Source organism: Pseudophryne corroboree, chromosome 1, assembly GCF_028390025.1.
Source record: "Pseudophryne corroboree isolate aPseCor3 chromosome 1, aPseCor3.hap2, whole genome shotgun sequence".
Taxonomy (NCBI): Eukaryota; Metazoa; Chordata; class Amphibia; order Anura; family Myobatrachidae; genus Pseudophryne; species Pseudophryne corroboree.
The window spans coordinates 1067401376-1067425897 of record NC_086444.1 but is presented as its reverse complement, the minus strand read 5'-3'; the positions used below and the strand labels follow the sequence as shown (position 1 = coordinate 1067425897).

Genomic DNA, 24522 nt, shown 5'->3' with positions numbered 1-24522 from the left:
GCCCCCCCCCCTGCGCCCTACAGTGACCGGAGTGTGTGGGCGCAATGGCGCACAGCTGCAGTGCTGTGCGCTACCTCATGTGAAGACAGGAGTCTTCTGCCGCCGATTTCGATGTCTTCTTGCTTCCGCCGGCTTCTGTCTTCTGGCTCTGCGAGGGGAACGGCGGCGCGGCTCCGGGAACGGACGACCAAGGTTAAGATCCTGTGTTCGAACCCTCTGGAGCTAATGGTGTCCACTAGCCTAAGAAGCGCAACCTAGCCGCAGTTAGTAGGTTTGCTTCTCTCCCCTCAGTCCCTCGTAGCAGAGAGTCTGTTGCCAGCAGAAGCTCTCTGAAAATAAAAAACCTAACTAAAATACTTTCTTATTAGCAAGCTCAGGAGAGCTCACTAAAAGCACCCAGCTCTAGCCGGGCACAGATTCTAACTGAGGTCTGGAGGAGGGGCATAGAGGGAGGAGCCAGTGCACACCAGGTAGTACTAAATCAATCTTTAGAGTGCCCAGTTTCCTGCGGAGCCAGTCTATTCCCCATGGTCCTTACGGAGTCCCCAGCATCCACTAGGACGTTAGAGAAATTAGAGGCAGACGCGGCAGCAGCGGTACACAACTTGGAGCTGTGAGAGGCGGATCCGTGGTCAGGCTGCGTATAGCACCATCAGTCTGTCTGCAGTCCACTGCTCAACGCCTGCATCCTGATGCTCACCAGGTCAGGTGTGGCATTGGGTAGTGGGTTAAGTTGCGGTTAGGTCCTGGCGGATAAAGGTGTGTGTGCTAGTGGGTCCAGGGTGGGGGAGCTTTGTAGTATATGCAGTGACAGGTACAGTTGGGGGTTTGTGCAGTGGCAGGTTAGAAGGAGAGGGGGTTGTGGTTTCTGTGCGGCAGCAAGTTCGGGGGATGGGATTGTGAATTGTATTTTATTTTCTAAACATATTCTAATTTAGTGTGATAATAGGGGCACCAAATTGCTATCTTGCCCCGGGTGACGGAAATCCCAGTTTCAGCTCTGCTAAGAGGGAGCTATATAAAGACTTATAAGTAGTAGAAACGTTGTCCATTACAATAAATTAGCTTCTACCTACCATTTTAGTAACATACATGATTAATGCTAGCTAAGAGTCTCCACACTGATGCTTGATGTATCTCACTGACGCATGCAAAGGGGTTTTGAGTACCCAGAACCCCCCTCCCCTGCTGATGGGCAGATTTTCTTTGTGCACTGAACCATGTAATTTTGGCACTGGTCCCTCCCCCTAATCCCATGAACTGCAGAATTACATCAAAAGTGGGCAGAGACTAATGATGCAAAGTGCCTAGCCCCACCCTCCTCAGCAACCTGTCCTCTCCTGCTGTAGCAAGTGTAGATAAAACATTTTAGAACAGTGTAATAAGGTGGCAGTATGCCCTATGCTGCCCCTTGATCACAAGACATTGTCCAGAGAGGGTGGAGTTACCAGCACCTGATGCCTGAAGTGCCCTGCAGCACGGATGCTGGCTGCAGGGTTTCATACAAAGCAGAAAGCCCCAGCAACAAATCCTGCATTTGCCACTGCAATGCCACCCAAATTGTGATAGCTTTCTAAAACCTTTCAGCAATCCCCAAAAAAGCTACCTCCATTATCCATGGAGCATTTCTGTCTTCCTCCCTCCAATTCAGAAGCACTTAAAATTAATGAGTTCTAAAAAAAATAAATAAAAGCCAAAAACCCACTACTGCACAGTTCTATAACAAGGATAAGCCTGAGATACTTTCACCTATGAATGTGTGACAAGATGAAGAACGCCTGTGCAATAATTGCATCTTGTGACTAATGGGCCCTACACATTGGCCGATACGCCGCCGAGCTGCCCGGCGGTGAATACGGGCGACCCGGCGGCGGGGGTGGGGGAGTGAAGTTACTTCACTCCCCCCATCACACAGCTCCATGGAAGTGCAGGCAGATATGGACGAGATCGTCCATATTGGCCTGCATGCACAGGCGACGGGGCACCAGCAATGAACAAGCGCGGGGCCGCGCATCGTTCATCGCTGGTGCCTCCACACTGCACGATATGAACGTTATCTCGTTCATTAATGAACGAGATCGTTCATATCGTGCAGTGATGTCAGCCAGTGTGTAGGGCCTATAAGGGCAGGTTCTTCTTCTAGAAATGTAATTACAATGAATGAGAGGCTCTCTATGTGAGGGCAGAGGATGGGTGAATCTCTGCTATACTAAACAGACGCTTACATACCACTTACTAGATCCAGTTTACTTCAGCATTAACTATAGGGGATACCAGCTGGAGTCTCTCCTGACTACTGAAGGTCCCTCGATGTGGGGGAAAATAAATTCCAATGCTTCCCCCTATATTACTATATATTTGGCATCTCTCTCCTTGGGCATATAAGTGGATGGCTGGTAAATAATTTTTTTCTCTGTTTTACTGCATTTTATAATAAATGATACTGCAAATGTCCAGAAAAACAGACTACATTAATTTGGTTAGAGTGAGCAGTTACTCCACGTTAAAATTGAAAGTCTGTGACCATACAGACAGATAATAATGGTGCCTCATTTATACATAGGCCCCCTAAGTGACGGTTAGTCTCTTACCATAAGATACAGGGGTAGCACGCATGTGATGTGCTTACTCCTACCGGAGTGCTTCCTCCCCATGTGGGTAGAGGTTATATGGGGAGATGTACTAAGCAGTGAAAAGAATATGAAAGTGAGCCAGTGGAGAAGTCGCACATGGCAACCAATTAGCTACTCTGTATAATTTTATAGCATGCAAATTATATGTGTTACTTCAACGCTGATTGGATTCCATGGGAAACTTCTCCACTTATTACATCTCCCTCATAGTGGTTAATGGGACACATGTTTCTGTTGGTATAAAGACTGATGTCCACCCTTGAGTGGTAGGTGCCATCTTGTTTCCAAATACACGATATGGGGTGTAGTATTGTATGCCGGCGGTCGGGCTCTCGGCGACCAGCATACCGGCGCTGGCATACCGACAGCGTGGCGAGCGCAAATGAGCCCCTAGCGGGCTCGCTGCGGGCACGGTGGCGCGCCACGCTATTTATTCTCCCTCCAGGGGGTCATGGACCCCAAGAGGGAGATAAAGTGTCGGTATGCCGGCTGTCGAGATTCTGGCGCCGGTATACTGTGCGCCGGGATCCCGACAGCCGGCAAACTGAAGACCACCCATCATATGTATGTTGAATAACGTGATGATTCAGAAAACCACAGCTCATGGCAACATGTAGTCAGACAGAATCACTGTTCTAGCTTTGATTTGCTAGTCATACTGTGTTATATGATTTGTCCCAATACCAAATTCCCAGCTGGGCAGGTTGTATACGCCCATAGTTGCTGAATCAACTGCCTGCACATCAGAGAGTGTTGCGCTCATTGTAAAGTTATAATCTAGTGTGCGGCCGCAGGGTGGAAGAAAACCGTAACACCCTGCTTTTAATGTAAGCAAGGTCACAAAAAGGAAGACACTGGAACATATACAGTTTTTATTTTTACAAAAAAAAAAAATAGCTGGTAGGATGACATAAGTATAATGCACTGCTAAATAAAACTACCTGTCCCCAGTAAGTACGTCAGTAAGCACCACATACCATCAGATTATCTTTCCGGGATAGAAAATACAGTGGTGACTCAATGTGCCATGGTGACAAGTATGAGACGTATTTCCCTTAAGATGGCGTCCGCTTACAGGTTCATGCCCTGCAGTCCTCTAGCGTGCACAATGTCTAACATTTAACCTTTTCAAAGCCATGGCACCTACTGTACATAGAACTGCCGGTTCCAAGTGTTAAACATATTTAACATAATTCATGTTTCTCAGAGGCATGAGGCCCACAAGAAGAGAACGCTAAGAATACATAGCCTCGTGTACAGAAATAAATATACTTTTTCTTTTATCACAGTGGGTAAAAGGCTTATAAAAATGTAGGTTATTCCTTTTTAGGACAGAAATTGTGGGACTACATTCATTTATTATACAAAAAAATGCTCTTGGTGTACACAGAGAGACAGGTTTATTATTGTGCTGCAGGATATTCTCACGTTATACTGAGTGTGTATTGCCATCGCTGTAGATTTTTGGTAGCTTTTCCTGTTTATTTTTTTTCAACAACTCAAAACAGGTTGAGAAAAATGACAGAATTGTCATTATACCTGACCATGTCCCTGTCCCTTCCCCCAATAGAATACTAACGCTACCTCCCTGTGTCCGCCAGAAGGGGGCCCTTACTCTGTACACCGATCGCTCTAGAACAGTGCTTGCACACATATACAAGAACAAAAAAATACTATATTTTCACCATACGCAGACTCTAGAATATATACAGAATAAAATAAGTTATCTGTTGTTGTTTTTTTTTTTTTGCTTCTTTTTTTCTAATGAGAATTGCTGTTGGGCAGCATATATATATATATGTATATATATATATATATATTTATCTAAATATACATTATTAAAGTCTCTGCAGGCAGCTACTTTTTGGTTAGTTATCAATATTTATACCATAAGCACTGGTCAGAGAACTGAGCAGCATTTTAATAAAATTAAGATATTATTTCTTTTAGAAACACCGGGGAAAGCCCAGTATTAAAATAATTAAATGTCCTAACATTTACACGCTATGAGTTGTTAGATCTAACAAAATAAAAATTTTATCCAAAAATAATGTAGCAGAACTCTTTGAGGCATGCGTGAGGACTCTGTACACACATTCATACCATGAAATACAGTCACACATTCTGTCTTGTCACCCAAACAAAAATATTAACATAAAGAATAAAGAGTTCAGTGGTTTCCAAAGTCTTTACAGGTCATCTTCTGCCATGGCCATGGCACAACCTTCATGATGCTGTACATTTATTAGGCAAACTGACTCTTGTGTGACCTAGAACCAAAGACGGTCTTCGGGTAAGTCACAGGAGGTCCACCATCATACTGCTCTGATTCTCACGGTCTCCAGAGCAGTAAGGTCATACTGTAACTGCTCACTTGTGTAGACCATGTTAGCCCTTTAAGCTTATGGATGGTACATATGTAACAGGGGAGACAAATAGCTTCTAATCATACATTTGCTGTACAGGAACAGAAAGTTCATCACTCCCAGCTTCTCATTTGGGGGAATGGGTTAATCTGGGTTTTGAATATCCCACTTGCTGGAATTCAGCAGAGTCCTAATACGGATGCAATGCAAAGATATACAGCAAAGATATACAGTAAATATGGAAGGTGCTCAATAAGATCCTTAGACATCCAGTGCATCTATTTCGAGGCCTACTCAATAGCAGGACTCAGAACTCCGTGCTCACCAGGCTAGTGACAGGCTTGGCTTTAGCTAAAAGCTGGTATGACTGAACCACGCGCAGTGACATTCGGATTTCTAGGTTTAGCTCCATCAGCTTAGAGCTGGCTTTAGACATATCTTGTTTGCAGCCAACTATGGCAAAGCTTCCAGTTTGGCCAAGAGTTTGTTGTCGGAAATATATATGCAACAGGGTTTGGATCGGGTCATCTTCTGAGCTGCCAAATATGTCGTTGGGCCAGATAGTCCTAGAAAGCAAAAGCAAAGGGATTAGTTTAATACACGTCTACTGCAGAACGTCATGGACTGAACATGGCTGTCATCTGGTGATGAAACAAAACAATTAGAATTAAAATGTACCTTGTAAGTTATGTCTGTGGTGAATTGTTAGAAATATTGGGAAATGGTAGTGGAAAAGAAATAAATATACAGGCACAAAACCATTGATTCAGAACATGCTTAATTGATCAATAATAGTGAGTTGTAGGCTACTGTATTTAAGAACAAACTGAATGTACAGTACTCAGTCAATGTATTATGTTTTGCTATGTACAAATTTGTATTATACAGTATGTATTCTATTCCTAACACAGTCATTTCCATTAAATACATTCTTGATGAGGGAACCCTAACGAAACAAGCCTCAAATTTCCAAATACAAAGAGCTTTCCGCACAATTTAAGATTGTGTGAAGCCTTAACCTATCTGCAACATGAATCCATATCCAGAGTTTCCTGCAAAACACACACCGGTCATATCCAGGAGCTTAACCTGCATATAAAACGTTATTATTCAGGTCGCAGCTGCTTATTTTTCCAGTATTCTGATAGATCCTAAAATATATGTTATTGGAGCATTATCTCTGATCATGTGTTTAAGTGAATCGGTGAACAAAATATCACTAACAATCCATAAAAGATTATTCCTTTAAGTAATTTGTATTATTCTAATATTCTTTAATCAATGTCTAAATATTCCTGTTTCTTGTTCTTTTTTTTTCTTACCGACTATGATAAAACAATTTTTTTTAAAACTAGCCCCAGCATTTAAATGAACGTTAGCTTATATAATATATAGCCTAACAACGTTTACAAACTACACTGAAAGTTTTCAGTAGCTGATGAGAGATTTATTTTCTAATGTAAAGGATACATAACCTGCCTGTATACGTACTACAGGACATTACAGTATCGCCTGTACGCCAGTTCCTGACTAGGAACCTTGTACTCTACTGCACAGAACATGTACACAATGTCAAACAGTTTATATTCTTTTATGGTACATGGACCTTTATGAGTATACTGTGAACGCGGTGACTGGCTCTTTTATATAAAGTAACTTATACTTTCCATTACATACTCCTTTAATACAAGGAAATAGTTAACACACACACACACAAACAAACACTAGAGGTGACTAGCCAATCGTGCTTTGTACAGTACCTGAATGCCTTGACCTGTGCTATGGCTGACACAAATTCCTTTCCTCTTAGCGTCTCAATGAGAGAGTGGACAGCAACCTCTGTGCTCGCCTGGTAAAACTCGGAGAAATCGCAGTCCTCTATGCCAATATCTGACGTGGCTTCTGCTTCTTTCAGACACGCCTCTAACTGGCACAGCTCCTCCGACATGTTTATAACCTGGGTTGTGGAGAACAGTTTAAAGGTCTATTTCAATGTGTTTGTTATTATTACAACACTGTATGTTATTTCCTTCCTAAAGCTGCACAAACTGAGCCAGAATAATGATGCCACATTCCTGATTTCTACACCATTAATAATACACTGTATACACTCATCAGCCGTAACATTAAAACCACCTGCCTAATACTGTGTAGGTCCCTCTTATGCCACCAAAACACCCATCGAGGCATGTACGACACAAGAACTCTGAAGATGCCCAGTGGTATCTGGCACCAAGACGTTATCAGCAGATCCTTTAAGTCCTGTAAGTTGTGAGGTAGGGCCTCGATGGCTCAGACTTGTTTTTCCAGCACATTCCACAGATGCTAGAATGGATTGAATTCGAGCAATCTGGAGGGCAAGTCAACCCTTGAAATATTCCTCAATCCATTCCTGAACAATTTTTGCAGTGTGGCAGGGTGCATTATCTTGCTGAAAGAGGCCACTGCCATCAGGGAATACAACTGCCATAAAGGGGTGTACTGGGTTTGCAACTACAGTAGACTAGATGGGCAAAGTGGTTCTTATCTGCCGTCAAATTCTAGGTTTCTATGTATATTTTAATGTTTAAGTATGAGGTACCTGTCACAGTAACATCCACATGAATAGCAGGACCCAATGTTTCCCAGCAGAACATTGCCCGGAGCATCACACTGCCTCCACCAGCTTGCTTCTTCCCATAGTGCACCCTGGTGCCATCTCTTCAACAGGTAAATGTCATACATGCACCAGGCCATCCACATCACGTAAAAGAAACCCGGATTCATCAGATCACGCCACCTTCCTCCATTGCTCCATTGTCTAGTTCTGATGCTCACATGTCCATTTGTAGGTCCTTTCGTCAGTGGACAGGGATCAGCAGGGGCTGCGGCTACGCGACCCCATACATAAAAAGCTGCGATGCACGGTGGGTTCTGACACCTTTCTACCATAGCCATTGTAACAAGATAATCAATGTTATTCACCTGTCAGTGGCTTTAATGTTATGACTGACGGGTGTATAAACCTAATAAAAGGATGGTATAAAACCACTGCCTTGTTGCCTCTAGCAAGCCCCTGCTGAAAGCAATACTGCATTGGCCGATTAGTTGTAGTGTGCAACAATACACAACTTCTCAATTAAACAGGGACTAGGCATGATATGGGCGGACCAATATTTGCAGACATTTGTATATTTTCGCACATACACTATGACCGCAGGTGCGATTGCATTTCCGTCCTACTATGAATCGGGCCAATAGGCAACATTCATAGAATCAGCTGGGACCAAAGTACCCACAGGCATTTATTTCCTTACAAAACTATATGTTGTACCCCGAGTACACACAGCACTGTGCTTATTGTACCTCTGTCTCTTTCTTAATTGTGTCCACTTGATTGATGAGCTTGCAGTAGGCCTGAAACAGTAGCAGGAGCTGGAAATGCAGCTTGTAAAGTCTCCGACACAACTCTAGCTCCTACAGAGAACGGAACACAAAAACGTTAGGTATTGTGGATTACACAGCACAATATCTACAAAGACATGTTGTTACAGGTTTAGTACAACAAATGAAGATCAAGCTTCTATTAACTAGAGTAGCAAGAATTGTGTTAAATGGTAAAAAATAAATAACAAAATAAACACATGGAAACAGCCTTGCTGAAGGAATCACACGTGCTACTAAAGTGTAGCCGACCATTAGATTCATTTCATGAAGAAAAGTATTAGCAAGCCGACAATATACAGAAAGTAAATTCACCTGAAGTGTCACATTCTATAAGATATCCTATCTGTCTAGTGCTGTAAGTGTATATGACAGCCCTTACTGTATACTAACAAGGGGCATCAATGCATTATGTTGTGCACTGCACTTATGTGGAGTACTGTAATTCCTGCATCCGTATAGGACTGGTCTTCAGGCATGCCTTAATGCATTAAACTCAAAAGTGTATTTCGGAAAGAACACATTACACACACACACTCATATACTGAACACCCGAAATGCAAAGTTATATATGTATGCATATATAAATACATAAATATACATAGATATACAAGATCTATTTCGCATGAAAATCCCACTATATATCAATCACTAATCAGGCAGGTTATCTTGACTCAAGAAGTTTCAGTTTACACGTCAATCCAGTAGATGGAGCATCAAGACAAATACTAACACGCACGATGCGAGTTGATCTAGATCATAGAGTCTCTAGTCTTGCTACTTGCAACCTTTCAGTGTCAGGTTAAGTGGCAGCGGATTGGCACAACTGCCTTTATGGGGTTGTCCCACTCAGCAATAACGGACACCAATGCGAGCGAAGCCGCACTCTGGTTACCTCCCACAATCCAAAAATATACTGGTAGGTTAACTGGCTCCAACCAAAAATGAACCCTAGTACGTGTATGTGTATACATGGGCAGACAAGATGGGCCAATGTTTTTTTTTTCCTGCCATCAAATTCAATGTTTCATAAAACTTAGCTGCTGCTAACAGCTACCATTTTATGCTGCTGTTGAACTACTTTATGCTGACTACAGAGCTGATAAGTATACATGCTGCTATTTTTCCTACACTATGCAATTTGACACATGACTTATTGTTCATGCTGCTCAGATTAATGCTAATACACTTTCACTTGCTTTGTGGTGTACTGGTTATTTCTGTGACAACAGATATTACTTTAAACATTTATTACTAAGCACCTACTTTAAAGAGTTGAAATAAATTTGGGAGTGAGCAAGCAATACTTGCCTTGTATTATATATACTGTACACATATAAAAATACTCAGTGGTCACGTCATTAGTAAAACCCTTTTTAGTACTGGCCTCTTTCCAACAGCACTTGAGACCTAATTCAGATACGTACTGAGGGGTGTAGTACAGTATGTTTTGCCGGCTGTCAGGATCCCGCCGCCCGGCATATCGGAGCCGGGATTCCGACCGGCAGCAGGGCGAGCGCGACGAGCTACACGCGCAACGCTATTTAATCTCCCACCAGGGGGGTCGTGGACCCCCCAATAGGGAGAATAGTTGTCTATGCCGGCTGTCGGGATTCCGGTGCTGGTCTACTGAGCGCCGGGATCCCGACAGCTGGCATATCAAATGCCTCTCGTACTGAGGTGGCATTGCTTCTGCTTACTTGGAAGCAGCAGTGATGCACTAAAATGGTAATGCATCAGGAGGAGTCTGATTTAAGTAGATTCTGCATGCATGCATTAGTGATCCATGCTGTGTCCTATGGTCACACAAGCCGTCTACAGCAGGTCCTACAAAGAGGCCAGGAAATCTCCATCTTCCAACAGAGATCCTAGCCTCGACACTGCAACAAAACAGCAGCACACTGTCAATCTACTGATGTCTGCAGCCGTTGCACCAATGATGAAGGACCCGTGCTGCACATGCACAGTATGGGTCCGGCGCATGTGCAAAGTACGGAACACTGGTAATGTGCGACTCTGACGGGATCTGTATTAGACTCTTGCTGTGCAAACACTGGGAGAGGTCCAATCTCTTTTAGAAGCATGGCCACGGACCCAGGAGGTGTCACCACTCTTTCCCCAATTTTGCTATGTGGTCTGATGACCCACAATTCCACCCCTAGTTCAGAAGCTAGCATTTCCCTGAATGCATGGTAAATTCTGTATATGCTCTGGCACACTGCAAACACAATGCTCTATTTCTGCCTTGCATTTTAGAATGGTTTCCCCATGCACAAATTTTGGACCCAGTAGCTGAAACTCCGCTGACTGTATATCAGCCTCTTAGTTGTTCCATTTCCAGATGGACCTGTATTTTATCTTGTGTGTGATCAGATGGAAAGGTTACAATAATATACACATATACAACTCCATAATTATGTATGTTATGAGATATTAATGAGCAGCCAACAGTTCATGGACAAAGACTACGCAGACCTACAGCACACTGTAATCTTACAATGGCAGACGTTGGTAGCTCAACAAGTGGACAAGACAGGTGAAAGTCAGGCTTTTAATCTGACAGGTTTAGTATTTGAGAAATCAAGAACCATCACTTACGGCTAGAACTTCCATTTGCTAAGCAAGAAGGTGAGCAGGTCACAAAACACAGAGAGAGAAAGAAAAAGACGGAAAGTTAGTAATAGTCTAAGTTCTGTAAAACCCTAGGCAAACAGTCACCCATGACTTATCAGCTCCTCAGTGCGGCACAGTGGTCAGCCTGCAGCAATGTGCATTAAGTAAGAAGGGATATCTAGAAACAGTGACATTAATATGACTCCAGGACAAGCACTTCTGAGTTACACAGGGAAACCCTACACTGACATCACTTCATTTATAGCTTGTGCCCTAAATGTTTCACTTTGTATGTGAATATTAATTAATGCTACGTTGCCACAATGTCTGGAATTAACCATCCTCTGTCTTTCCATGTCCTCCAATGAGCAAAAGTAATCAATGCAACTTGGAAGATCCAGACAACCAAAAGAACATAAAAAAAACTCTAGCTCAACCATAATGAGCAGTTGCAAAAATTGTATGTATATTATAATTGTAATTAATGAAAAAGAGAATTAAATCAGGAATGGGGCATACATAATCTATAGGGGAAATACTACCTAAATTAACAAATTTGTTGTGCAGCAGAACCAATGCCTGAAGGCGTCACACATTAGTAGTGTTAGGGCAGCATGCAGCAGCTGAGTGCACCCTGAGATCATCTATTGCAGATTCCTGCATGTCAGGGGGAGGGGGGGCTATTTAATGTGAGCATAATCACCAAACTCACAAGGCACAAAGCTCACTCACAACTGCTATACTCCAAAATAAGACACAAAATAAGATTTTACTCACCGGTAAATCTATTTCTCGTAGTCCGTAGTGGATGCTGGGCACTCCGTAAGGACCATGGGGAATAGACGGGCTCCGCAGGAGACTGGGCACTCTAAAAGAAAGATTAGGTACTATCTGGTGTGCACTGGCTCCTCCCACTATGACCCTCCTCCAGACCTCAGTTAGGATACTGTGCCCGGAAGAGCTGACACAATAAGGAAGGATTTTGAATCCCGGGTAAGACTCTTACCAGCCACACCAATCACACCGTATAACTCGTGATACTATACCCAGTTAACAGTATGAAATATAACTGAGCCTCTCAACAGATGGCTCAACAATAATCCTTAGTTAGGCAATAACTACATACAAGTATTGCAGACAATCCGCACTTGGGATGGGCGCCCAGCATCCACTACGGACTACGAGAAATAGATTTACCGGTGAGTAAAATCTTATTTTCTCTGATGTCCTAGTGGATGCTGGGAACTCCGTAAGGACCATGGGGATTATACCAAAGCTCCCAAACGGGCGGGAGAGTGCGGATGACTCTGCAGCACCGAATGAGAGAACTCAAGGTCCTCCTCAGCCAGGGTATCAAATTTGTAGAATTTAGCAAACGTGTTTGCCCCTGACCAAGTTGCAGCTCGGCAAAGTTGTAAAGCCGAGACCCCTCGGGCAGCCGCCCAAGATGAGCCCCCCTTCCTCGTGGAATGGGCTTTTACTGATTTAGGATGCGGCAATCCAGCCGCAGAATGCGCCAGCTGAATTTTGCTACAAATCCAGCGAGCAATAGTCTGCTTAGAAGCAGGAGCACCTATTTTGTTGGGTGCCTACAGGATAAAAAGCGAGTCAGTTTTCCTGACTCCAGCCGTCCTGGAAATATACATTTTTAAGGCCCTGACTACGTCCAGTAACTTGGAATCTTCCAAGTCCCTAGTAGCCGCAGGCACTACAATAGGTTGGTTCAAGTGAAAAGCTGAAACCACCTTAGGGAGAAACTGGGGACGAGTCCTCAATTCTGCCCTATCCATATGGAAAATCAGATAAGGACTTTTACATGACAAAGCCGCCAATTCTGACACACGCCTGGCCGAAGCCAAGGCCAATAACATGACCACTTTCCACGTGAGATATTTCAAATCCACAGTTTTAAGTGGCTCAAACCAATGTGATTTTAGGAAACTCAACACCACGTTGAGATCCCAAGGTGCCACAGGAGGCACAAAAGGGGGCTGAATATGTAGCACTCCCTTTACAAATGTCTGAACTCCAGGCAGTGAAGCCAGTTCTTTCTGGAAGAAAATCGACAGAGCCGAAATCTGGACCTTAATGGAACCCAAGTTTAGGCCCATAGTCACTCCTGACTGTAGGAAGTGCAGAAAACGACCCAGCTGAAATTCCTCTGTTGGGGCCTTCCTGGCCTCACACCACGCAACATATTTTCGCCAAATACGGTGATAATGGTTTGCGGTTACTTCTTTCCTGGCTTTTATCAGCGTAGGAATGACTTCCTCCGGAATGCCCTTTTCCTTTAGGATCCGGAATTCAACCGCCATGCCGTCAAACGCAGCCGCGGTAAGTCTTGGAACAGACAGGGCCCCTGCTGTAGCAGATCCTGTCTGAGCGGTAGAGGCCATGGGTCCTCTGATATCATTTCTTGAAGTTCTGGGTACCAAGCTCTTCTTGGCCAATCCGGAACCACGAGTATCGTTCTTACTCCTCGTTTTCTTATTATTCTCAGTACCTTTGGTATGAGAGGCAGAGGAGGGAATACATAAACCGACTGGTACACCCACGGTGTCACTAGAGCGTCCACAGCTATTGCCTGAGGGTCCCTTGACCTGGCGCAATATCTAGTTTTTTGTTTAGGCGGGACGCCATCATGTCCACCTGTGGCCTTTCCCAACGGTTTACCAACAGTTGGAAGACTTCTGGATGAAGTCCCCACCCTCCCGGGTGTAGGTCGTCTCTGCTTAGGAAGTCTGCTTCCCAGTTGTCCACTCCCGGAATGAACACTGCTGACAGTGCTAAGACGTGATTTTCCGCCCATCGGAGAATCCTTGTGGCTTCTGCCATCGCCATCCTGCTTCTTGTGCCGCCCTGTCGGTTTACATGGGCGACTGCCGTGATGTTGTCTGATTGGATCAGTACCGGCTGGTTTTGAAGCAGAGGCCTTGCCAGACTTAGGGCCTTGTAAATGGCCCTCAGTTCCAGAATATTTATGTGTAGGGACGACTCCTGACTTGACCAAAGTCCTTGGAAATTTCTTCCCTGTGTGACTGCCCCCCAGCCTCGAAGGCTGGCATCCGTGGTTACCAGGACCCAGTCCTGTATGCCGAATCTGCGGCCCTCTTGAAGATGAGCACTCTGCAGCCACCACAGTAGAGATACCCTGGTCCTTGGAGACAGGGTTATCAGCCGATGCATCTGAAGATGCGATCCCGACCACTTGTCCAAAAGGTCCCACTGAAAGGTTCTTGCATGGAACCTGCCGAATGGAATTTGCTTCGTAAGAAGCTACCATTTTTCCCAGGACTCGTGTGCAGTGATGCACCGATACCTGTTTTGGTTTCAGGAGGTCTCTGACTAGAGATGACAGCTCCTTGGCTTTCTCCTGCGGGAGAAACACTTTTTTCTGTTCTGTGTCCAGAACCATCTCCAGGAACAGTAGGCGTCTGGTAGGAACCAGCTGTGACTTTGGAATGTTTAGAATCCATCCGTGCTGTTGTAGCACTTCCCGAGATAGTGCTACTCTGACCAACAACTGCTCCTTGGACCTCGCCTTTATAAGGAGATCGTCCAAGTACGGGATAATTAAAACTCCCTTTTTTCGAAGGAGTATCATCATTTCTGCCATTACCTTGGTAAAGACCCTCGGTGCCGTGGACAGTCCAAACGGCAGTGTTTGGAATTGGTAATGGCAATCCTGTACCACAAATCTGAGGTACTCTTGGTGAGGATGGTAAATGGGGACATGTAGGTAAGCATCCTTGATGTCCAGGGATACCATGTAATCCCCCTCCTCCAGGCTTGCAATAACCGCCCTGAGCGATTCCATCTTGAACTTGAATTTTTTTATGTATGTGTTCAAGGATTTCAAATTTAAAATGGGTCTCACCGAACCGTCCGGTTTCGGTACCACAAACAGTGTGGAATAGTAACCCCGTCCTTGTTGAAGTAGGGGCACCTTGACTATCACCTGCTGGGAATACAGCTTGTGAATTGCCTCTAGCACAGCCTCCCTGCCTGAGGGAGTTGTCGGCAAGGCAGATTTGAGGAAACGGCGGGGGGGAGACGCCTCGAATTCCAGCTTGTACCCCTGAGATACTACTTGAAGGATCCAGGGATCCACCTGTGAGCGAGCCCACTGATCGCTGAATTTTTTGAGGCGGCCCCCCACCGTACCTGGCTACGCCTGTGGAGCCCCCGCGTCATGCGGTGGACTCAGAGGAAGCGGGGGAAGAATTTTGATTCTGGGAACTGGCTGACTGGTGCAGCTTTTTCCCTCTTCCCTCGTCTCTGTGCAGAAAGGAAGCGCATTTGACCCGCTTGCTTTTCTGAAGCCGAAAGGACTGTACCTGATAATACAGTGCTTTCTTAGGCTGTGAGGAAACCTGACGTAAAATTTTTTTCTTCCCAGCTGTTGCTGTGGATACGAGGTCCCAGAGACCATCCCCAAACAATTCCTCACCCTTATAAGGCTCTATGTGCCTTTTAAAGTCAGCATCACCTGTCCAGTGTCGGGTCTCGAATACCCTCCTGACAGAATGGACATTGCATTAATTCTGGATGCCAGCCGGCAAAATATCCCTCTGTGCATCCCTCATATATAAGACGACATCTTTAATATGCTCTTATGTTCGCAAAATAGTATCCCTGTTTGACAGGGTCACAGACCACGCTGCAGCAGCACTATCTGCAGGTCTCAGTCTAGTACCTGAGTGTGTAAATACAGACTTCAGGATAGCCTCCTGCTTTTTATCAGCAGGTACCTTCAAAGTGGCCGTATCCTAAGACGGCAGTGCCACCTTTTTTGACAAACGTGTGAGCGCCTTATCCACCCTAGGGGATATCTCCCAGCGTAACTTATCCTCTGGCGAGAAAGGGTACGCCATCAGTAACTTTTTAGAAATTACCAGTTTCTTATCGGGGGAACCCACGCTTTTTCACACTTCATTCACTCATTTGATGGGGGAACAAAACACTGCCTGCTTTTTCTCCCCAAACATAAAACCTTTTTTAGTGGTACTTGGGTTAATGTCAGAAATGTGTAACACATTTTTTATTGCCGGGATCATGTAACGGATGTTCCTAGTGGATTGTGTATATGTCTCAATCTCGTCGACACTGGAGTCAGACTCCGTGTCGACATCTGTGTCTGCCATCTGAGGGAGCAGGCGTTTTTAAGCCCCTGATGGCCTTTGAGACGCCTGGGCAGGCGCGGGCTGAGAAGCCGGCTGTCCCACAGCTGTTACGTCATCCAGCCGTTTATGTAAGGAGTTGACACTGTCGGTTTATACCTTCCACCTATCCATCCACTCTGGTGTCGGCCCCACAGGGGGCGACATCACATTTATCGGCATCTGCTCTGCCACCACATAAGCCTCCTCATCAAACGCGTCGACACAGCCGTACCGACACACCGCACACACACAGGGAATGCTCTGACTGAGGACAGGACCCCACACAGCCCTTTGGGGAGACAGAGAGAGAGTATGCCAGCACACACCAGAGCGCTATATAATTTAGGGATTAACACTATATTGAGTGAATTTTTCCCAATAGCTGCTTGTATATACAATATTGCGCCTAAATTTAGTGCCCCCCCTCTCTTTTTAACCCTTTGAGCCTGCAAACTACAGGGGAGAGCCTGGGGAGCTGTCTTCCAGCTGCACTGTGAAGAGAAAATGGCGCCAGTGTGCTGAGGGAGATAGCCCCGCCCCTTTTTCGCGGACTTTTCTCCCGCTTTTTTATGGATTCTGGCAGGGGTATTTATCACATATATAGCCTCTGGGGCTATATAGTGATTATTTTGCCAGCCAAGGTGTTTTTATTGCTGCTCAGGGCGCCCCCCCCCAGCGCCCTGCACCCATCAGTGACCGGAGTGTGAGGTGTACATGAGGAGCAATGGCGCACAGCTGCAGTGCTGTGCGCTACCTTGGTGAAGACTGAAGTCTTCTGCCGCCGATTTTCCGGACCATCTTCGTGCTTCTGGCTCTGTAAGGGGGACGGCGGCGCGGCTCCGGGAACGAACACCAAGGACGGGTCCTGCGGTCGATCCCTCTGGAGCTAATGGTGTCCAGTAGCCTAAGAAGCCCAAGCTAGCTGCAAGCAGGTAGGTTCGCTTCTTCTCCCCTTAGTCCCTCGATGCAGTGAGCCTGTTGCCAGCAGGTCTCACTGTAAAATAAAAAACCTAAAATAAACTTTCTTTCTAGGAGCTCAGGAGAGCCCCTAGTGTGCATCCAGCTCGGCCGGGCACAGAAATCTAACTGAGGTCTGGAGGAGGGTCATAGTGGGAGGAGCCAGTGCACACCAGATAGTACCTAATCTTTCTTTTAGAGTGCCCAGTCTCCTGCGGAGCCCGTCTATTCCCCATGGTCCTTACAGAGTTCCCAGCATCCACTAGGACGTCAGAGAAATATATATATATTTACACAGTGTACAAATGTATCATTCATAATAAGTTTGTCTCGGAGACAGAGTAATCAGTTTATGTTTTAGCTGTGCTATCAGCCTACTTATTAATAGGCCCTGGATTTTTAGGATCTAAAAAACTAAAAAAAATTTTTTTTTCAATACATGTTTTAGGATTTTATAGCTTTTAAATATTTCAATTTAGGAATTTATACATTGTATGAAAACCCCCCAAAACCATACACCATATCATCATATGTGAAACACTGGGGCAGATGAATTAACCTGGAGAAGGCATAAGGAAGTGATAAACCAGTTATAAGTGCAAGGTGATATACGCACCAGCCAATCAGCTCCAATATGTAAATTAACAGGAGCTGATTGGCTGGTGCATTTATCACCTTGCACTTATCACTGGTTTATCACTTCCTTATGCTTTCTCCAGGCTTAATACATCTGCCCCAATGTGCCTTATTTCAGCTGTGTCCTGCTACTTCCTTGCTGCGTTTGCTCCCTCGATGAGCTATGCTGCAGGAGGCTGAAATCTATTCGCAGCCGTGGCTTTTCCATAGAAGCGAATGGCTCACAGGTGTGTGCATATGCTTGCACCTGCGAATCTCGGAAGCCAGCTGTCGCACTGCATACGCAAAATATAGCAAGGCTGGAACAGGACCCCTCTGTATATATGAATTACATATGAAAACTACTAATTTCACACATGTCCACAGTAAATTTACATAGTTTCACCATAGGAAACAAAATTAGTTTTTTTTTAGTAACCAACAGTCAATATAGGTAATTTTATGTAACACCACCCAGATAAGGTCATTTTAGGCCCTGTAGAAATGAAGTATGTTATTCCCTGGTACATAAAATGAAACTGAAATTATGAGTGTAATGGGAAAGTACAGTATAAGAATAGGCTAGAACCTAAGTATCTTGGGTTCACTAATTAAAACTCCAGATGCAGTGAATGTATTTTATCTGCAGTCTGTGCAATCACTTATATAATATCGGCCACATCTCGTCACTATTCAGTAACCGGGTAATTTGTTCAGCACTGATGTAGTAAGGACACCTACCTGTGCTTCTGTATTAGGCACATTCCGGTTATCTCCAGAACTAAAGGTTTTCTTGCAATCTTCCAGCCACTACAAGGAAGAAAGACAGACAGCATATGATATATTCTATTGTAACCTATATTAGTGTTGCATGCTTGTGAAAATAGTATTCATCTCCAAAACCTCAAGCTTATCCTCCTCCACACTTCAGAACCCAGTCAGGAAGTGCAGTCTTATTTAACAAAGTCCCAAGCTCTGAACTGGGACGACAGAGAGAGAAAGATTCTCCAACATCAACAGGATAAATACCCTAACAATGACAGCAACAAAACATATATGGCAAGACATAAAAGAACGTAAAGGATAGAGTCCACTAATGGACTGAGGATGGATTTAATGTATAAAAATATAATTTCTTTCATCCAATGGAATCCTGAAGCAGTGCCTACGAGAGGGGACACTCAGAGATTGTGATGTACTAACACCTTTATAGGCACAATTGTTTAATCTGTAGAATGTTGGGACTATGCCCGAGACACAATGCCTAAAAGACAGCCACCCATGTGTAGAATGTGCGTAACTAGCTTTGGGACAGACTCATCTGCTTCAATTTAAGAATGATGAACTACTAATGTAATCCACTTGGCAATGGTCTGTTTATGTGCTGGCCAACCTCTCTTGTGGACAGCACTAATACAGTAGGTTATCCATCATACTGTACATGTAATTCCTCCAAAAAGCATTCTTCCTCAGGAGACTTACCCGTATCGAAGGTAAGAAACTGATCAGATGGAACTCACGGACCACTTTTTAGGCTGAACAGAAGCTTTAGTCTTAAGTAGTGTCATTTATGACAGAAGAGAAATGGAGAACTAAAAAAAACTCTTAACTGTGGAGATAGCCAATAGAAAGGTGGTCTTCCACATAAGGAGCTTCAACTCCACTGAATGTAAAAATCTGAAGAATGCAGAGATCCCAAGGTGCAATTGGGGAGTTGGGGAAGAAGTATGGAAGCTGCACATCACTCACTGATTTGAAGAAGTAGCAGTAATTACATCCTGTTGTAATTGTTGTCCAAAGGGGATTCTTTGACTTGAGAATGGTCTGAAACATGGTCAGTGAAACCCTCATACCCGAGGATCAGGTCTTCAATAGCCAAACTCTGGTAAATAAAGGGGATTGAGTTAACAGACTTGATTCTGGAGGTTGGCTCCACAATGGTCCCACTGACAAACTTATGATAGGAGTACCATGACCTTCTTGGCCAATCCATTTTCAACACCAGCACTGATAGCAGAGAGAACATGTATATCAGATGGAAGTTCCAAGGAGGTGACGTGGCATTCTCTAGAGATGTCTTTGGATCATGTGTCCTGGAGAAGCACTTCTCCATGTGGTACAATAGAGACGCCATCATGCTGAAATCTAGCAGACCCCACCTGTCCACAGTCAGCTGCAAGACTTAACTGAAGGGATGATTCCTGGTTAGAAGGGGTTGTCTGCTGAGAAAGTCTGCTTTCCCATTTACTACCACTAAAATACTGTTGTGAAAGCTGGAATGTTTTACTCCTTGATCCTGGTGGTCTCTTCACACGGCCAAGGCATTACATTATCTTTCTCTGCTTCCTGTTGGATTCCAGCTCTGATTGGGAACCAATGGGAGGTAGGTCGCTTTCTGTGGCTGCTGTGAGAGGGGTGGAGGAAGGATGGTTCCTAAAATATGCAGTGATTTGTATGAGCTCCGATAGAAGCCTTGGCACTTTCCCAGGCACTAACAGAAAAGGAGGACAGCTGCATATTCCAGGAGGATGTGGAGTTCCATAGTCGCAGGCCATAGAAAGGGTGAGCATGCAGTAAAGAAAACATCGCCAGCAATAAACATCAACACCACTTCCCTGTGGAGGAGAGGGAAGATGTAAAGTAGGAGCTGCTCTCAAAAGATGGCTGCTGCATAATTTCTGGTCGTTTACCCTAACTGGGAAGCCTCATCAGGGAAGAGGTGCTGAAGGAGGAAGAGGTTCTGAAAGGTTGGCACCTCCTCTGGGCCAAGCACTTAGGGAAGGCTACAGTGACATGTAAATATCACTCTTAGCTTCCCTATAGGCATCCCCACATAACACCTTTCGTAATCCGGAGACTGGGGCTGACTGCAGCTTACAGATCTTGCTCCACTCTCCACAGGATAGGGACCACTTAACCTTGTTGCCACCACCAGCCTTTCCCAATGGTAGTGGGGGTGAGCTACAAGCAGGAATAACCAAACCTATCCTGTGTGGCAATGGGCAGGCGGTACATCCTCACCCACTTCATGTTTCCTCAGCCACAACTGTGGGGTGGAGCTTTTGACAGCCCTTAAATAGCTTCCAACCAGGTTGGGAAATTTAAAAAGACTGAGCTTCATACACAGATGTAAATGGGAGAAGAACCAAATTGCTGACAGGATCCAAGGAAATGGTCCCTATATTTGGAACACAAATCATTATGCTAAGACACGATGCTAGTGAGTTGTGTGTTGTACATGTACATACAGTAGATGCATACATTCTACATAAAGCATCACCTATTGACAAAACATATACCCAACAGATTTCACTGGCTAGTTACTGACTGTAAAACCATTGTGTTTGTAGCAAAGCATAGAATCCAGCAGTGAATGTTTTACGTTGAGATGCAACCGTTCTTTCTATAAGAAATTAGTTATGACTACTCATTTCCAGCTATTTATAGACTTCTCTGAGTAGTAATCACTATACCCTCTGGCTAACCTTCAAAGACTGCCAACAAATGAGGAAAGAAGAATGTGTTTCTCTGGCCGGCTCAATTTAATAAAGGCTACTCACTTAGTGAATTAACTATGGAGGTCTACATTAGTGAGGGAGGAGGTGGAGGGAAGTCTCTCTGAGGAATACTGTGCCACATTCAATTAGTGACATGGATACAAGGTCCGCTGTAAATCTTATTTTCTCCTGACAGCCACTGAACAAGTTGTTTGAAGAACAAAACAGTCTCCATCTATAATATACCCTCACATTCTCATTGAGAGGTTTAAAGGAGGAGAGATGAGCTTTTGTTTTCTAAATTGTGTCCCGGTGAGTATGTAATATTACAGAATTTGTCTATTTTTTTGTGACGTCATTTTTAATGTAGAAAAGAACAGAATCAGGTAAGCATGACAATGCAGAAGCCCTTAACATAATGGGACTCATGTTGTTCTATGTTATTATGGAAGAATCGAAGCACTACTGTGTATTTAAAATAGTAGCTGAGTAGTAACAACGGAGAAAGAAAACCAAAGCGACTAGAAATGAAAAGGGGTGACACAGTAGACAGCACTGCTACTTCAAAGCAAGTGTTATCCATGGTTTTCCTTACATTGTCCAAGGTTATGCTGGCAGTAGGAACAGGAGGGAGCAACTGAATGGTCCAGAGATATACAATGCAGCAATAAAAATGGGATTTCTACAGTCTGCCAATGAATATAACATTGCCAGAGGAACTAGGGTGAGTGCAACCCCAAACATATAAAACAATAAAAGATCAATGTCACTATACTAAATAAAGTAGGTACAAAGTCCCTGATCCTAATCTTTTACAGGAGAACAATTCAGAAATGGAATCCTGATGAGCAGAGATGGCTATGGGGTGTTTCACTTCCTCCTAACTTTAGGGATCCTGTAGATCACTTGCAAAGTGATAGCCGTATGCTACATCTATAGCAGACGGAGATTGTGTGCTTCATTGTCTGGAACTGCAGTCTAAGTAACAGTACGCTGCCGCATAGCTATTACACCTTAGTGGGCCTTAGTCGCATTGTGCACAAGGTCACATTAACAGTTTGCCAGTCACAGTGGAGGGGGTTGGCAAGATATTGTGAAGCATAAGTGATGGAGAAAGTGCCCCTGACAAATAGTAATGTCAGCCCATTATCTAAGGACAACCACTGGGATGTTACTGTGAGTGGTGCTGGAGGAGAGAACTCAAGTTTGCAATTAATAAACATCTGTACACTGTAAATAAGTAATATTAGGTCTCAGAAACCCTCTATCCACAGGCGTTTTAGGTCTTCTGTTAGTAGAAGATCAATTTGGACCTCTACTATATTGATCATCGTACCTGTCTGCCCAGCAGGATCCCACTGTCATAAGAAATGTCATATGGTGCTAATGCTGGACATTTAGGGCGGGATTCAATTCTTTTCACCCCTTTCCACACCCGTTCTGTTTCTGTCCTCAGGGACGTTGTATCATTAGTTCAGCTCGCTACCCCCGGAGTAGCGAGGCATCCAACTCTTTACAGAGCTAAACCTGAATACTATGGGCGCAATATGCACGATAACAGAGATCATTTTAGAAAGGAAATTGGGTGTGATATATCATTTGAATCTCACCCTTAGTGGCTAAGAAATTATATATACTATAATAAGTTGAATTCTGTACTGGACAAATAAATACTATTGATCATGTCTTAAACGGACAACAAACTGTAGTTTGCTAAACATTAGCACAACAGAAGAGACTCTAATTTTAAGAAAATTACTTAATAATAAACAGTCATTTTGCCTGTAGTCAGGAGTTTTCTACAAAATATACTGTGATCGTTCTATGAACCTTCACACTAGAAAATAATAAAATGAAGCACGGAGAATGAGTACCTGTTCTGCGGCCTCCCGTTTCACATTGTAAGTGTCCAGATGTTCCTGTAGCTCCAGTACGCTGAATTTCAGTGTCTCCAGCAAGCCACATGACATGAGCTGTAACACATGACAAGTCAGATCTCCAAATGGGAAATATTTAATATAAAAGGAAATTTTTTTCTTCAAAGTGTATTTTTTGTTCCCTTTGAAACTGAACTAACAATAAATTATTTTGTTTAGCACACATCAGTAACTGAAAAAGGAAAAGCTATGGGTCTGATTCCGAGTCGGAGGCGGTTGCTTTCAAGGCCACAAATAGCGAGTTTTAGCAAACTGCGCATACACAGAAGCACTTTACGCATTTTTACACAGCTCTAGGAGATTCAGAGTCGGACAGAACTTGTCTAGTTCCCTCTATGGGGTATATGCAATTGCGGTCGAATTCCCGAAATTGTCGAATTTCGGGTCATTTTCGACCAAAAAAAAAAATCGCCTATGCAATTCAGTGCTTTCCGACCAAAAAACGGACTTTCAAAATTCGACTTTTTGAAATTCGACTTTTTGCAAATTCGACTTTTCTGCAATGATACAAGTGCTGCAATTCGACCAAAGCATATTCAATTCAAGTTTGGAAATTCGACAGCAGTGCTTTTAGACAGCAAATTCGTCATTTTCAATCCGCCACACTTTGGAGGGTGAAAACAAATAAAAAAATTTTAAACATGTTTTTTTTTGTGTTTTTTTGGGGGGGAATAGCAGATCTATTTATATTAGAAGGGATTAGGTACTTTTTTTTTTTTTTTTGGAGGCACAAATATTATTTATATATTTTTTAAAATATTTTTTTATTTTTATTTTTTTTTTAAGCTGGAACGGTGAAATCATAAAAAAAAAATGGCGTGGGGTCCCCCCTCCAAAGCATAACCAGCCTCGGGCTCTTCGAGCTGGTCCTGGTTCTAAAAATGCGGGGAAAAAATTGACAGGGGATCCCCCGTATTTTTAAAACCAGCACCGGGCTCTGCGCCTGGGGTTGGTGCCAAAAATACGGGGGACAAAAAGAGTAGGGGTCCCCCGTATTTTTAACACCAGCATCGGGCTCCACTAGCTGGACAGATAATGCCACAGCCGGGGGTCACTTTTATGCCGTGCCCTGCGGCCGTGGCATTAAATATCCAACTATTCACCCCTGGCCGGGGTACCCTGGGGGAGTGGGGACCCCTTCAATCAAGGGGTCCCCCCCCCCCCAGCCACCCAAGGGCCAGGGGTGAAGCCCGAGGCTGTCCCCCCCCATCCAATGGGCTGCGGATGGGGGGGCTGATAGCCTTTTGTGATAATAAAAAGATATTGTTTTTTCCAGTAGTACTACAAGTCCCAGCAAGCCTCCCCCGCAAGCTGGTACT

General features: G+C 44.1%; 1 protein-coding gene across 10 annotated transcripts in view; it reads right to left on the bottom strand.

Moving 5' to 3' along the window:
• Window positions 1–3491: 3491 nt before the first annotated feature.
• FRYL (FRY like transcription coactivator) overlaps window positions 3492–24522 on the bottom strand; it is a 541692-nt gene continuing 520661 nt past the window's right edge. For 8 of the 10 annotated variants that reach the window (XM_063920961.1, XM_063920963.1, XM_063920960.1 and 5 more), the window contains 6 exons: window positions 23141–23239; window positions 18511–18579; window positions 11021–11038; window positions 8345–8455; window positions 6760–6956; window positions 3492–5565 (listed from right to left, as the gene is read on the bottom strand). In XM_063920961.1, the coding sequence (XP_063777031.1) occupies window positions 5307–5565; window positions 6760–6956; window positions 8345–8455; window positions 11021–11038; window positions 18511–18579; window positions 23141–23239 (753 nt within the window). In that variant the 3' untranslated portion in view covers window positions 3492–5306. The remainder of the gene's footprint in view (window positions 5566–6759; window positions 6957–8344; window positions 8456–11020; window positions 11039–18510; window positions 18580–23140; window positions 23240–24522) is intronic. The other 2 variants (XM_063920955.1, XM_063920957.1) reach the window with 1 other exon arrangement.